At 39.0% G+C, this 15,774-nt stretch overlaps 1 protein-coding gene across 1 annotated transcript; it reads right to left on the bottom strand.

The window, feature by feature from the left end:
* Positions 1-2,809: 2,809 nt before the first annotated feature.
* On the bottom strand, positions 2,810-15,454 carry ZNF197 (zinc finger protein 197). Its single transcript, XM_065886220.1, has 5 exons — positions 15,062-15,454; positions 13,701-13,863; positions 12,619-12,710; positions 12,192-12,318; positions 2,810-5,127 (listed from the first exon to the last, which is right to left on the bottom strand). Exons 1-5 carry the CDS (start codon positions 15,449-15,451, stop codon positions 2,810-2,812), a joined length of 3,090 nt encoding a protein of 1,029 aa, XP_065742292.1. The 5' UTR covers positions 15,452-15,454.
* Positions 15,455-15,774: the final 320 nt, after the last annotated feature.

Raw genomic sequence — 15,774 nt, 5'->3', positions numbered from 1 at the left:
AACTTTTTTTAAAAAAGCTGATAGCTGTGCAGATTTTTAACTTGCATTTCCCTAATGGCTAATGATGTTGAACGTCTTTTCATATGCCATAAATATCTGTTCATGTCTTTTGCCCATTTTCTAATTGGATCTATTTATTACTGCTGAGTTTTGAGAATTCTTTAGTCTAGATACAAGTGCTGTGTTGCATATGTGATTTGCAAATATTTTCTCCCAGTCTGTAATGCTTTTTCATCCTCTTTAAAGAGTCTTTTGGAGAGAAAATTATTTTGACGAGGTTCAACTTATCATTGTTTTCCTTTTATGGAGTATGCTTTTGATATGTCTAAGAATTCTTTGCTTAGTCTTAGTTCCTGCTGTGATTTTCATTTTTTGCCTATGGCTATCCAATTGCTGCAGCAGCATTTGTTGAAAGGCTATCTCTCCTCTACTGAATTGCTTTTGCACCTGTCGAAAATCCATTGGGCATCTGTGCGTCTATTCCTGGCTCAGTATCTTATGGCTCTTTAGTATCTTTTAAAAACAACCTTCTCCTCCACTTTTTATACCTTTCATTATGAAAAATTTCATACATATACAAAAGCAGTACAATGAACTCTCAATATTCACCCAGCATCAACAATTATCACCCCTCCCTTTTTCACCGTATCTTTTTGAAGAATCCAGTTTTCTTTTTATTTTTCTTTTATAGCTGGGCCGCTTGGCTTGTGGGATCTTAGTTCCCCGACCAGAGATCAAACCTGCGCCCTCAGCAGTGAAAGCAAGGAGTCCTAACCACTGGACCGCCAGGGGATTCTCCCAGTTTTCTTACACAATATCCCATGTTTGAAACTTGTTTCTCATGGTGTCTTTTATCTTGTTCCTCTGCCTCCTGTATTTCCTGTAAACTGGCAATCAGGTCTAAGAAGCTTGATAAATTCAGGTTATACTTTTGGCTTTATTGCATTACATGCGGAGAGGCACATTATGTGAATTGTCTCAGTCTTAGCAATGTTACATTTTGTTAAACTGATTAAGAGGTAAATGCCAACTCTCTTCATTGTTAAAGTACATCTTTCCCTGTGTAATTATTACATAATCCGGGGTGATTCTTCTGTATGGACATAAAGCATCTTCATATTCATTACCTCATAACAACTTGGTGAGGTAGATATTCTTCCTTCTGTTTAACAGATAAGGAAATCGAGGCTCCAAGAAATGAAGGCATTTGTCCAAGGAAGAGTGGCAGAATCTGACTCACAGGGTCTTCAGACTTTTAACCTGGACCCCTTCCAGTTTTCACTCTTGGTCCCTTCAGTCTGAGGAACCAGCCCTCAAGGAACTTTGGGGTTGAATTAATAACACTTATTATAATCAACACACAACTTCAATGCTGCTAGTATTAGAAAACACAATCCTAATATTAAGGTATTTATACTCCAGTGACAGAACTGGAGTTCTGAGAATTACAACATAAAATTATCAAATAAAGAATATAGGAAGAAATAAATTTACAAATGTACAAAAGGGTACAGACTGAATGAATGATTGGTTCACTGGGAGTAAATGGGCCTGACCACTCAGAGGTGGATTCTGAATTGGTTTAATCAGAGCTTTGAAGGGCTTGGCTCTGTGTAAAAAAACTTATGTAGTAAGTTGAATGCTGGGACAGAATGTTGTTTCTTAAGTAACAAGCTATTTGTACGTCAATAATGATGAAATGCTGATTAGAATTCAGAATGACAGTAGCACGGATAATCAGCTCAAGGGTTGGGGTTAAGGATTTTTTCCTGTCAACAAGCAACATAGGACTGTCCTTCCATTTTGATACTCTACGTCCGCTAGTTTTAAAATCCAAAAGTTGAAAAATAAATTGTTTTTCTTGGCATCATACTAATAGCTGGACATACTATTTAATAAGCCAGTATTTTTTCCATTAAAACTAATATATTATCTATTATCTCCCTTAGACATTTAAAAAGCTGTTTTAAAAAGGTCTTTTTAAAGTACAAAATTCCAAAGTTAGCTATCCACCATACTTCCTCTTACTATAAAAATGAATCTTTTGAGGTGCATTAAGTCCTAATATTAACTTAATGAACAAGCATTACATTAGGCCATGTTCTAGATTTTGTTCTAGATCATGTTCTTTTATCCAACTTTATTGACAACTAAATTGTTTCATAAAGTACTTTCACATGATCCTTTTACTGAATGCTCACAACAATGCTATGAAGTAGGCATTATACCAATATCTGATTGACAGAGAAACTGAGACTTAGAGGCTGACTTAATAACATCACAGAGCTAGTAAAAGGAAGAGCCAGGACCCAAACCTAGCTTTTCTGATTCCAAATACAGTGTACTTAAGTTGTCCTCAAACAGCAGACTCTTGCCCATCCAACTCCATGTTTGATATGTCTTAATCATACCGTCTGTAGAGACTTTCTCTAGCAGTAATACTACCTTTAAAATGTACAATATATATATACCTTTTCAAAAATGTACACTTTTTAATACCAAGATATTTTTGCTATCATTTACAATGACACCATTACATCTTATAAAACATAACCCAATTTCTTCAGAATCTTTGATCGCTCCAAGGTCCTTTTCTAGGTTCATAACAAATGGTTTGGGACAGAATATTTAACTAGAATTTGGCTTATGTTTTTGTAGTCTTGAAAGTCTAGATTAACTTTCTTCCTCATGCAACATACTTGTCTATAAAGGGGTGATCATGATTTTTTTTTCCTTATAAAAACCATATGCTGCCATTTATCCAACAGTTACTTAAGTAGGCAGGGATTCTATTCCATTTGACACGATACTAGATTTTCTGAATCTCTGTCTTGGACTCACTGGCATTTTGGAGCCAAGAGAATTCCTCCGCAGAATGGATTTTTTGTTGAAGATGAAGGTTTGAAGTCTGAGAGAATTCTTTTTCAGACTCATCACATTCACAGTTTTTTTCATCTGTATGAATTTTCTGATGTACAGTAAGGTTTTTTCTTTGCCTAAAAACTTTACTACAATCATTACACCCATATGGTTTCTCCCCGGTGTGGATTCTCTGGTGGCCAACTAAATTCCTCTTAGAAGTAAAAGATTTTCTACACTTCTCACACTCATATGGTTTTTCCCCAGTGTGCATTCTCTGATGTACAACAAGGTTTTTATTCTGACTGAAGTCTTTTCCACACTCATTACATTTATAAGGTTTCTCTCCAGTATGGATTCTTTGATGTACCATAAGATTTCTACTAGAGGTAAGGACTTTTCTACATATATGACATTCATAGGTTTTTTCCCCACTGTGAATTCTTTGATGTTCAATAAGATTTCTGTTGTAAGTAAAGCCCTTCCCACACTCATTACATGCATAGGGCTTCTCACCAGTGTGGATTCTCTGATGGGCTATAAGGTTTGAGCGGTAACTGAAGACTTTCCCACAGTCATTACATTTATAAGACTTTTCCCTTGTGTGAATCCTCTGATGGCCAATGAGGCTTTTCTTCAGAATGAAGCATTTGCCACACTCATTACACTCATAGGGTTTCTCACCACTGTGGATTCTCTTATGTTCAATGAGGTTTCTGTTAGAGCTGAAAGCTCTACCACACTCACTGCATTCAAAGGGCTTTTCCCCGGTGTGGATTCTCCGATGTACGAGCAGGCTTGAATTGTAACTGAAAGCCTTCCCACAATCCTCACATTTGTAGGCTTTCTCCTGTGTATGGAGCTTCTGATGGACCATGAAACTCTTGCTCATAATGAAGGTTTTTCCACATTCTCGACATTCATAGGGCTTTTCCCCATTGTGGAGTCTCTCATGGTCAATGAGGTTTCTGTTAGAACCAAAGACCTTGCCACAGTCTTTACATTCATAGAGATTCTCTCCTGTGTGGAACCTTTGATGTAAAATGAGGCTCTTTTTCAGAATGAAAACTTTCCCACATTCATTACATTCGTAGGGCTTCTCCCCATTGTGGAGTCTCTGATGGTCAAAAAGGTAAGCACTCTGAGTAAAGGCTTTCCCACATTCAGTACATTTATAAGGCTTCTCTCTGCTATGCATCCTCTTATGGTCAATGAGGCTTGACTTAGAAGTGAAAATCTTCCCACATTTTTTACAACCAAAGGTCTTCTTTTCTGTGTGAACTCTCTGGTGTAAGAGGAGGCTTTTGCTTCGAATGAAAACTTTTCCACATTCTTTACATTTATATGGGTTCTCTGTGCTGTGGAGCCGCTGATGGTCAACAAGGTAAGTGGTCTGGGCAAAGGTTTTTCCACATTCATCACATTTATAGGGTTTTTCCCCCGAGTGGATTCTCTGGTGCAGAATGAGGCTCTTCTTCAGAATGAAAGCTTTCTGACACTTGTTACATTTATAAGGTTCTTCTCCTTTGTGGAGCCTCTGGTGATCAATGAGGTAAGCATTTTGAGAGAAAACTTTGCCACACTCATTACATTTATAAGGTCTCTCTCCAGAATGGCGCCTTAGATGTATAATAAGGCCTGAGTGCCTATAGAAGCCCTTTCCACACTCCTTACATTTATAAGGTTTCTCTCCAGTGTGGATTCTCTGATGGTTTAGAAGGTAAGCACTTTGAGAGAAGGCTTTCCCACATTCATTACATTTATAAGGTTTCTCCCCAGAATGGTTCCGTAAATGCATTAGAAGGCTTGAGCGCTGAATAAAGCCTTTTCCACACTCCTTACATTTATGAGGTTTCTCCCCAGTGTGGATCCTCCGATGGTTTATAAGATGAGAGATTTTATTGAAATGTTTACAACATATATCACATTTATAAAGCTTCTTTCCTTCAGTGCCTATTAAACTTTCAGAAAAAGCTGAATCTGAAGTTAAGCTTTCTCCAAATTCCTTCCACTTTTGGCCTCGCTTTTCTGGTGGAGTCCTTTTCCTCTTTTCTCGTTCACACAGGGAAACTTTCTTCAGTGTATCTCTTTCCCTTGTTTCATTTCCCCACTGACTTGCTAAAACTTGCCATTCATACTCTTCCTCAAAGTCAAGAACCTGGGGAACATTTCCTTGAAGTCTTTTTGATGCTCCTTTCTGAGAATCTGCTCTTTGAGATAGGCTTGACTTTGATGTCACCTCCTCATTCTCAGTCATGGTCTCCCACTCTGGTAAAAGGAATTAAAAATGCAAATATTATCATATCCCTGTGTTAGTGAGAACAAGATCTTCAAATGACTTTAAAACAAGCTAGAAGGAAACTTTCATATGCATACAAAAAGGAAAAGACTTTTGTTAAATGAGGGTATAAAGCTGAATGCTAATGACAGAATGTTGTAAATGGATTAACATAAAATTCATTCTGAGATACTTCTAAGCTCTTTGCCTTCAGGGAGCAGATGTAAACATAGAAAGGATTCTGAAAAAACAGATGCAAGAAGAATCAGAGAAAGAACATGGGATCTTTCGTAGGTGGTTCACACCTGAGGCTCAAGAAGTTGGATGGGACAAAAAGAACCATTTGGCTTATAAAGAGCTGTCTTTTTATTTTCTTCTTGCTAGGAAGATGGGAACTCTAAAAGAAAGAAAATATACCTAAAAACTTGGAAGACAATCTTTAATTTGTGAAGTCAAGTGTATAAGCACTTTTTAATTACTTGAAAGCAATTAACCTACAGGGAAAAAAAACCCATGAAAAAGCAACTTAATGCTTAGAATTCTCCTTCCAAAATTGAGAAACAGAATTTTAAAATTCATTTCACAAAAATATCAGGTTTGGTTAGACTCCCTCACTTAATTAAATATAAAAGAGAAGAAATACAGAACAAAATGAAAAAACATAGACATTAAAAACGATGAAAACATCTATAAAATAATGAGGCTAAACTAGTTAACCTCTTTTCTACTCTAACATCTCAAATATTTTAAAATGTGAAATTATATATATTTTAAATGTTTTGGAAACTTATTTTCACCATCCAAATGTGAGAAAAATTATGAACTAGTTCCCCAAATTATCTAATAAGTAAAATTATGTAAATAATATTAACATTATCTTCTATTTGAGTATAAAAACACTATTCTTCTCCCTAAATAGAAAAGACATGGGAAAGGAGTGTAACTATTTTACTCTATTATGAACTTCTTTAAACTTTAAGTTTATGAGAGTATGAAAATGGAAAACATCCAATAAATGTTAAAGTGAACTACATTCTTAGGTCAGGCCGTCATATCTCATCTCAACTGTCCCTCTCTCTGGAGTTTGGGTAGGACTGCCCATCACACTACACTGCTTCACTTGGCAGTAGGGATGGGCATGTGTCTTAGGCCTATCCAATACCAGTACTCCAGTTTCCTTGTCCACAGTGATTGTATCAAGACTGGTTTCACAATTTAAGCAGGATGCTGGTGGAAAGGAAGGTTCCCTTTCTTTAAGGAAGTAGAAGTGTTTTAAGGAATAGAAGTGTTGCAAGTAGTTAAACTGAGATGGAAAATCGTTAAGAAGTGAGCAACTTTTATATACACAGTAGCTAATTAGCTGGTTAAACGATCTGAAATTTTAGTATAGAAATCAGACTATGTACGGGCCTATTGAGCTTTAAGGGACTTGGGAGAAAAATATGAGAATGAGAGAGGAAGCTGGTTACCTTCTGCAATCTTTGGTGAAGCCTGCAAGAAAAAGACAGGGTTCCCTACCTCCAATACTGCCCACTCCTCTAATCCATGTCCACTCCATTGCTAATTATCTTTCCAATAAGTATATTTGATCATGTCACTCACCTGCTCAAAACAAATAACCCTTCACTGCTTATAGGATAAAGCACAAATGACTAGAACAGCCCAAGAGTTGCCTTCACCCTATATCTGCCTATTTTTCTGGCTTCACTTCCTGTTAGTACCCTTTATGCCCAGAGACTCTAGGCATGGAAAACTACGTAGAGATGCCCAAACATGTCATGTTTTTGCTTGCTTCTCTGTCATTGCCCTTGCCCCTTTTTCTCTTCCCAAATTGCTCTTCCTCGTCCCCAATTTGCTACCTGCCCAAACCTACAGCCTTAAAAACTAAGTACAAAAGTCACCCCCGCCCCCGGAATTACCACTGATCTTACAGAAATAAAAAAAGGATTATAAAGGAATACCATGAATGATTCTGTGCCAATAAATTGAACAACTTAAGATGAAATGGCTAAAATCGTAGAAAGACACAAACCACTAAAATTGACTCAAGACATAGAAAATCTGAATAGTGAAATTAAATCAGTAACCAAAAAACTACCCACAAAGAAAACCCCAGGCCCAGACTGAGTGGCTGAATTCTACCAAACATTAAAAGAATACCAATTCTCTTTTGACAGGGCGAGAGAGAGTCATGGACATATACACACTAACAAACGTAGTAAGGTAGATAGCTGAGGGGAAGCAGCCGCAGGGCACAGGGATATTAGCTCGGTGCTTTGTGACAGCCTGGAGGTGTGGGATGGGGAGAGTGGGAGGGAGGGAGACGCAAGAGGGAAGACATATGGGAACATATGTATATGTGTAGCTGATTCACTTTGTTGTGGAGCGGAAGCTAACGCACCATTGTAAAGCAATTATACCCCAATAAAGATGTTTAAAAAAAAAAAAAAAGAATACCAATTCTTCACAAACTCTTCCAATAAATAGGAAAGGTGGGAACACTTTCCAACTCATTCTATGAGACCAGTATTACCTAGATACCAAAACCAGGCAAAGATATGACAAAAAAAGAGAAAACTACAAACATATCTTATGAATACAGACATAAGAATCCCCAACAAAGTATTAGCTAACTGAATCCAGCAACATATAAAAAAGAATTATACACTATGATCAAGTGGGATTTATCACAGGAATGCAAATGCTGATATAACATCAGATAATCAATTAATGTAATATACCATATCAACTGTATAAGGGACAAAACTCACATAATCATCTCACAGATACAGAAAAAGTGTTTGGCAAAGTCCAAAACTCCTTCATGATAAGAACACTCAACAAAGTAGGAATAGAAAGGAACTTCCTCAACCTGATACAGGACACCTACAAAAAATTTAAAGCTAACATCATACTTAATGGTGAATGATTGAATGCTTTCCCTCTAGGAGCAGGAACAAGTAAAGGATGTCTGCTCCTGCCACTTCTACACAACAGTACTGGAGGTTCTAGCCAGGTCAATGGGGCAAAAGAAAGAAATAAAAGGCACCCAGATTGGAAAGGAAGACATAAAACTATCTCTATTTGCAAAATTTGTACATAGAAAATCCTAAAGAATCTACCAAAAAACTATCAGAACTAAATAAGTTCAGCAAGGTTGTAGGATAAATATCAATATACAAAAATCAGTGGTATTTCTGTACATTAGCACTGAACAATCAAAAAACAGGAAATTAAGAAATAATAGCATCCGGGAATTCCCTGGTTGTCCAGTTAGGACTTGGCGCTTTCACTGCCAGGGCCCAGGTTCAATCCCTGGTTGGGAACTAAGATCCTGCAAGCCACACGGTGCAGCCAAAAAAAAGAGACCAATATTCCAAAAGTTAAATGGGCAAAGAACAGTACTAAGTAGTTCATAACATATGAAAAGATACTCAACCTGACTAGTAATGAGGGTGCTCATGAAACCAAACTGAAACAGCAATGAGATTTCATTTTTTCACCCTCTGTAAATCCTTCCCTAAACCATCCACCCCTCCCCCACCCTCCCAGTTCTTCCATCTAACCAAGCTCCTACGTGCTCCCGCACTCATGCATACTTTTATTATATAACATTTGCCACACTGTATTGTAATTATTTGTGTAAATGTCTTTTACTCCAACTTGAATGCACTTTATGGCAGGGGCTAAGTTTGATGTGGGAGATGCTTAATATTTCTTGAATAATAACCTTCAAATCCTATTCCAATCTCTTAAATGAACATATACAAGTCTTTTACATATTGAAGAAGTATGTGCAAGCTATCTGGGGGTCTGCTTTTCTACCAGCTTATCAATGCACAGAAACTGAGTGCACAAAACTGTCAAATACGATAGTGTTACAGTCTACCCCCAGGTCAAAACACCATGGGCTGTGTAGTACTTTGTCTGGGGGAATTTGGTCGTGCCCAACTTTTAAACATTATAAATCCTTCGTGGGGACGAGATTCTTTAGACACATTACTTATTTTCCCTCTTTCTGAACCATTTCCTTAAGGTAGCCTCCTCAAGTCAGAATTACTAGGTCAAAGAGCATAAACACCTTGGTATCTGCTTGCCCAAAGCCCTAACAGCATTGCAGTTAGAGCATATCTTACTTATTAAAGTTGATTCAAACTTCTCTTCCCTTAAAGAGTTGGAATAAGGAATTACATTTTCTTCTTAGTTTTTAAATTTCACTCCAAATTTAACTCCTAGACCCATGTGGAATTTATTTTGGCTTACAGCGTGAGGTATGGATCCATGGTGAGTGTTTTTCATAAAATTAATCAATTAACCCATAAAGCATGTTTTAAAATTCTTCAAAGAAAAGATGAATTATTGAGTAAATAGCATTAGAACTACTGAAAGCCACTTGGGTTAAAAAAAAAAAAAACCCAAACATACAAACTGGATTCCTATGTCATTCTGTATATCAAGATAAACTTTAGATGGACTAAAGCTTAAATGTAAAAACGAAACAATGAAAATGTCTGAAGAAAATACAGGTGATTTAAAAACTAATAATTTTATGGAGAAGGAGACCACAAAGGAAAATATTGCTGTTTGACTACATGAAAGATTTTCTAAGACTTAAAAAATAATGATAATAATAATACCACTGAAAGGCAAACAAATGGGAAAATGTGTAACATGTGACAAAGGGTTAGTAGTTCTAATAAATAAAAGAAATATGTAGAAAAGATATGAATAAGCAGAAAATGACCAATAAACATGATAACACTAATAATCAAAGAAATGAAAGAAAAATAAACAAAAGATAGTATCCTTCACCTAGCTAGCAAAGTTTTAAAACAGTGACCAGGGCTTCCCTGGTGGCGCAGTGGTTAAGAGTCCGCCTGCCAATACAGGGCACACAGGTTCAAGCCCTGGTCTCGGAAGATCCCACAAGCCGCAGAGCAACTTGGCCCATGATCTATAACTGAGCCTGCGCTCTGGAGCCTGTGAGCCACAGCTACTGAAGCCCGTGTGCCTAGAGTCCATGCTCTGCAACGGGAGAGGCCACTGCAATGAGAGGCCCGCGCACCTCAATGAAGAGTAGCCTCTGCTCACCGCAACTAGAGAAAGCCCGTGTGCAGCAACAAAGACCCAACGCAGCCAAAACAAAACAAAAACAAAAACAAAAAAAACCCAAAACAGTGACCAAATCATAAGCACATACAGGGGAAATGGGCCCTCTTGTACTCTTTTTGTAGAAGTGTAAATTGGTACATCATTGATAGAAAGCAGTTTGGGAATATGTATCAAAATATAAAATCTACAAAATACTTGACCACCACACCATAGCTGAGATACTAAAAGACATATTCTCATATATGTAAAAATATATAGTATAAATTACTATGAACAATAAAAAACTTACTAAGGTTGCTGGGTACAAAATTAACATACAAAAATTAAATATTTTTATGTATGCAAACAATGATCAATTAGAAAACATCAGAAAAGTGTCCTATTTCAAAGAATCAATGTAACCAGAATATGTAAGATCCACCTGAATGCAATTTTAAAACAGGCCTGAAACAGACAAAGGCAGTATGAACAAATGGAACTATATGTAATGTTCTTGAATAGAAATTCAGTATCATAAAGCTGTCAATGTAAAGCATGATACTCAGACAATGAAATACAAAGCTACTTCCTTCATGGCCTTTCCTAATTCCCAGGAATTGGTACTGATTGTTTTGTCTTCTTCATTTCCATCTCAAGAGGCTTATGTCACTCTATTACCAATTATTTTATTCTGCCTTGTTTATTCTTTTTATGTTCATCTCCCAAATCATGCTACTTAAGGGCAGAATCACGTCATTTCCATAGTTGCCATTATGTGGTAGGTGTTTAATGTTTGTTGAAAACATAAATGGCAAACAGTTTTTAAAAAAATACTCGTTATTAATCAAAGAAATCCACTAGAGAATAAAGATATTATAACTTAAAAAATTATATTAACAATAATTTAAAAGAATGGGACTACTCAGCAGCAATGAAGGCAGAGCCAAAGGAGTGGTTCTTACGTACAGCTGGGAAGAGCAGAGAGGACTGAGATCACTATGGAAAGCAGTTTGGCAGTATGAAGCAAGAGCCTTAAAACAATTCAAACACTTAGGCCTAGTAATTCTACTTTTAAAAAATAATGAGAAATTAAAAAAACAAAAACAGGGGCCTCCCTGGTGGCGCAGCGGTTGAGAGTCCATCTGCCGATGCAGGGGATACGCGTTCGTGCCCTGGTCTGGGAGGATCCCACATGCCACGGAGCGGCTGGGCCTGTGAGCCATGGCCGCTGAGCCTGCGCGTCCGGAGCCTGTGCTCCGCGACGGGAGAGGCCACAACAGTGAGAGGCCGCGTACCACACACACACACACAAAAAAAAACCTTAGGCATAGAGATAGATTATTATTATGGCAATTATTTAAAATAAAGAAATGGCTAACTAAATTATGACACAAATTATGCAGCCAATACAGATAATTGTTGCAAAGATTTGTGATAATATGAGAGTGAGGTGACTGCAAAGAACGCAAGCTATAAAACTGTATATATTCATAAATACACACTCTCAAAACAATGTAAAAAACCTCAAACACACAAAAAAAGCCAGAAAGGTAATATATCAAAATTTTGATAGTAGCTGTTTGCAAATAGTGGGTTAAAAAAAATTTTTTTTCTCCTAATATTCTGTGTTTTCCAAAATAAGTATGCTATACTATGTTCATAATCAGAAAAACAAACAAAAGCTGGGACTTTCCTGGTGGTCCAGTGGTTAAGAATCTGCACTTCCACTGTAGGGGGAAGAAAAAAAGAAAAGAAAAACAAACAAAAGCTGATGAAGTTGTGGGGGAGGGAGACACAAGAGGGAAAAGATATGGGAACATATGTATATGTATAACTGATTCACTTTGTTATAAAGCAGAAACTAACACACCATTGTAAAGCAATTATACTCCAATAAAAACGTTAAAAAAAAAAAAAAGCTGATGAAGTAAAGGTAAGAATTATGGAAAGAAAGTGTCCTTACCTAAGGAAGTCACATTTCCATAATTCTCCAGCATCACATCCCAGTACAAAGCCCTCTGAATTGGGCCCAGACATGCCCATTCCTCTGAAGTGAAGCATACTGATACCTCCTCAAACATCACCAATTCCTGAAATAACAGGTATGTGTGAGATTATCCATGCCCAGGAAGCTCCCCTACTGAAAGGTCCCTTTCACTTATGGGGAAGACAGGTTGTGAGGGCATGAGGTGGGCAAGGGATATCAGGGAGACATAGGAGACCCCACATGAAGTCTGCCTTCCAATAGCATCGACCTTGATTTAGAGATGGGAGCTGACTGGACATCCAAGCACAAGGATGAGAGATACTCCAACCACAATTAGGATACTTCAGCCACAATGAGATAGTGCAGATAGGATCTTAGGAAGAAAAGAGGATGCAAATCTTACCTGGGGCTGGGCTGTCAGGAGCATGAGAGCCATTAATTGATTTCTTGGGTTCTCTTCCTGGGAAAGGGCAGAAGCTTCAGGGGCAGGAGAATCTGAAGGAGAAAAAGCTGCATATGAGATAACTGTTGTTCCTGCCCACTACTCCAAGTCCAATATCTTTATCTTCTATAAACAAGGAATTCAAAAAGACACAGAGCTCCCAGAACTAGGCAACGATGGCTATAAAATGACCTACAAATCTTTTCTGACCCCCACGTGCAGGGCTGGAATAGCACGAAGAATAGCAATAAAAATGGATAAAGGGGGACTTCCCTGGTGACACAGTGGATAAGACTCCGTGTTCCCAATGCAGGGGGCCCGGGTTCGATCCCTGGTCAGGGAACTAGATCCCACATGCATGCCACAATTAAGAGTTCATATGCCACAACTAAGGAGCTGGGGAGTCTCAACTAAGGAGCCCCACGAGCCACAACTAAGGAACCCACAAGCTGCAAATAAGACCCAGCGTAACCAAATTTAAAAAAATTTTTTTAATTAAAAAAAAAGAAAGGGCTTCCCTGGTGGTGCAGTGGTTAAGAATCTGCCTGCCAATGCAGGGGACATGGGTTTGTGCCCTGGTCCCGGAAGATCACACATGCCACAGAGCAACTAAGCTCGTGTGCCACAACTACTGAGCCTGCGCTCTAGAGTCTGTGAGCCATAACTACTGAGTCCACGTGCTGCCACTACTGAAGCCCATGTGCCTAGAGCCCTGCTCCACAACAAGAGAAGCCACCACAATGAGAAGGCCACGCACCGTAACGAAGAATAGCCCCTGCTCGCCGCAACTAGAGAAAGCCCGCGCACAGCAACAAAGACCCAACGCAGCCAAAAATAAGTAAATGAAATAAATTAATTAAAAAAAAAAAAAGAATGGATAAAGGGTCAGAGGAACCCAGGAAAGGACAAGAGGGAGAACAGGAAAGAGCTTGGTACCATAAGGGGTTCATATAAAGGCAGGAGAGGAAGCAACTATCTGGAGTAGGGAAATGAGTCACAGTAAGAGTCCTGAGAAAAGTCCAAAGTCATAGCCAGTAAGTTACCATGTTGAGGATCTTGGAGCAAGTTGAACACCACTGGGTCAGTAAGAGGATTTGAGCGAATTTCAGCTGATATGTGGCTGCCAGTGGGTGCATGAGGAAGTGTTATTCCTGGAGTGCTCAGACCCTCCTGGAGAGTGTCCTGATCCTGGACAAGGACTGGAACCTGGGAACAAGCAGAACAAAATAAGCTGACTCTTCTTGTACCTCCAGAAAATGGACTCACCTAACATGGACCTCTTTCTGCCCGTAATCTAGAACTGTGAGATGAGAGTGACCCACCTCAAATATGGAGCATCAAAACAGCAGTAAAGCTTTGCCTTGAGAACAATGGAGCTGCCCTCTAGCCCCACTCATGGTACTGGTGACCTCTCCCAGAGGAGACTGAACACAACGGTGGAAACAGAAGCCAGACCTGGGTGTGGGTTAAGGAGGGAATGGGAAGTAACAAGCAATTAAGAGCTTCAGACCTCGTTTTAGATTACACCTGGGTTCAATACACTCTTCTACTTATTTACCCCTTTACTTATCCCTTCCTGCTCCAATAGAAGGAACACTAGAAGTCTAGACATTTGCTTTTGTTGCTAACTAGATGTCTCACCTAAGACAATATAGTGAACCTTTTCCTGCCTCCATTTTCTTATCTCTCAAATGAGAAAGATGGATTAGTGATTAGTACTGAAATATGTAGCTCTAAATTCTTCATTTTTATGATTTAAACAAATAAGCCCATCCTTGGTATCACTCCCAAGTTATATTCCAGACTTCTTATATAGAAATGTTTCTAGTGGGCTCCAGATTGACAGAAAGAGATCTGACACATACTAGAAACTATATCAAGATCCCAATTTAATAGCCAAGGATATAAAATCTTATCAGAGGCAAATATCTCAACCCCATCCCTTGGCTCACAGAATCCCCAGTAGGGGAAAACATGGGGAGGTCTTGCCAGATCTAGAAAGCTTCATTCATGCTTTCCCACTGCCTTTTATACTTCAGGCTTACAACATCACTCCAAACATACTTATACAAACAATACATATGTTTCTGTTTAGAGGAACACTTACAAACATTACGTTCTTCAGATTCTTGAACCAAACTCAGCATTAGCAAGCATCACCCAAGGAGGCAAAGCAGAGTCAATGCCTTGTGTTGATTCTGAATTGGCCCAAAGACCCCAATCATAAATCCATTTCTCTCAAAATACATTCTGTGGTCTGAACAGCTCATGAACCTGTTTTAATTAGCATTAGGGTTGCTATTGTGTTATTGTTAATGAAAATCACAGCATCATCCTCTATCCCCTCTGTCCTGGGCCTACTCCCTCCTTCCACCTCAAACTCTTCCCCCTTCCCCTTTCTCACTTTTAGTGCTGGTCCATCGAGGTCTTTCTGCAGCTCCTCTACCAGGGCCACTGCCTCCTCACCACTCCCGGGGCGATGGATCTGCACCCAGGTCCGTATCTCTCCGGGCAGGATGCTCAGGAACTGCTCCAACACCAGCAGCTCAAGGATCTGTGCCTTGGTGCGTGCTTCTGGCCTCAGCCACCGGCGACAGAGCTCCCGGAGCCGGCTCAGTGCCTCCTGGGGTCCAGATGTCTCATGGTAACGTAACTGTCTAAAGTGCAGGTGGGAGGTCTCCCAAACAGAGGAGCTGCTCCCTTGGAAGCTGGTTCCCCACTTCCAGGTATCATCCTTCCCTTTAACAAGGCCCTCTTGTCTCAGAGCACTGTGGGCCCAATTTTCTCTTGTCATTGTTGTTATTTAAGAAAGGCTCCTCTCTAGGGCCCCTCAATCCTTGCTTGCCTTCTTCCTTAGAGCTTGGAGAACATCATCTATAAGACCTCAAGAAATCATTGTTAAAGTTAACCCAGAGAAACAATCAGGTTTTCCAGACCCCAGTTAGCTCTCACTAATGAAGAAACCTCCCTGAATGCAAAGTTCTAGATTCTGGGCCATGCCTCCTCTAACAGAGAAGCCCAGGCCCAAGGCTCTAGGGACACTAATACGCATGTTACCCAGACCATTGCTGATATCAAAAACATGAAATTCCTTTGGTCTTTTTTTTTTTTTTGACC

Source organism: Phocoena phocoena, chromosome 10 (genome assembly GCF_963924675.1).
Source record: "Phocoena phocoena chromosome 10, mPhoPho1.1, whole genome shotgun sequence".
Taxonomy (NCBI): domain Eukaryota; kingdom Metazoa; phylum Chordata; class Mammalia; order Artiodactyla; family Phocoenidae; genus Phocoena; species Phocoena phocoena.
Note: the sequence above shows the minus strand (reverse complement) of the source record. Positions and strands in the feature narration are given on the sequence as shown.

What these genes read in the sequence shown, in the direction of transcription:
- ZNF197 (XM_065886220.1), bottom strand. Translation starts at nt 15,451, where the DNA reads ATGACAAGAGAAAATTGGGCCCACAGTGCTCTGAGACAAGAGGGCCTT. An exon ending in GCTCCAAGATCCTCAACATG is followed by an intron (nt 12,711 to 13,700) that starts GTAACTTACTGG and finishes TTTCTCCTTCAG; the next exon opens with ATTCTCCTGCCCCTGAAGCT. An exon ending in TGGAAATGTGACTTCCTTAG is followed by an intron (nt 5,128 to 12,191) that starts GTAAGGACACTT and finishes TCCTTTTACCAG; the next exon opens with AGTGGGAGACCATGACTGAG.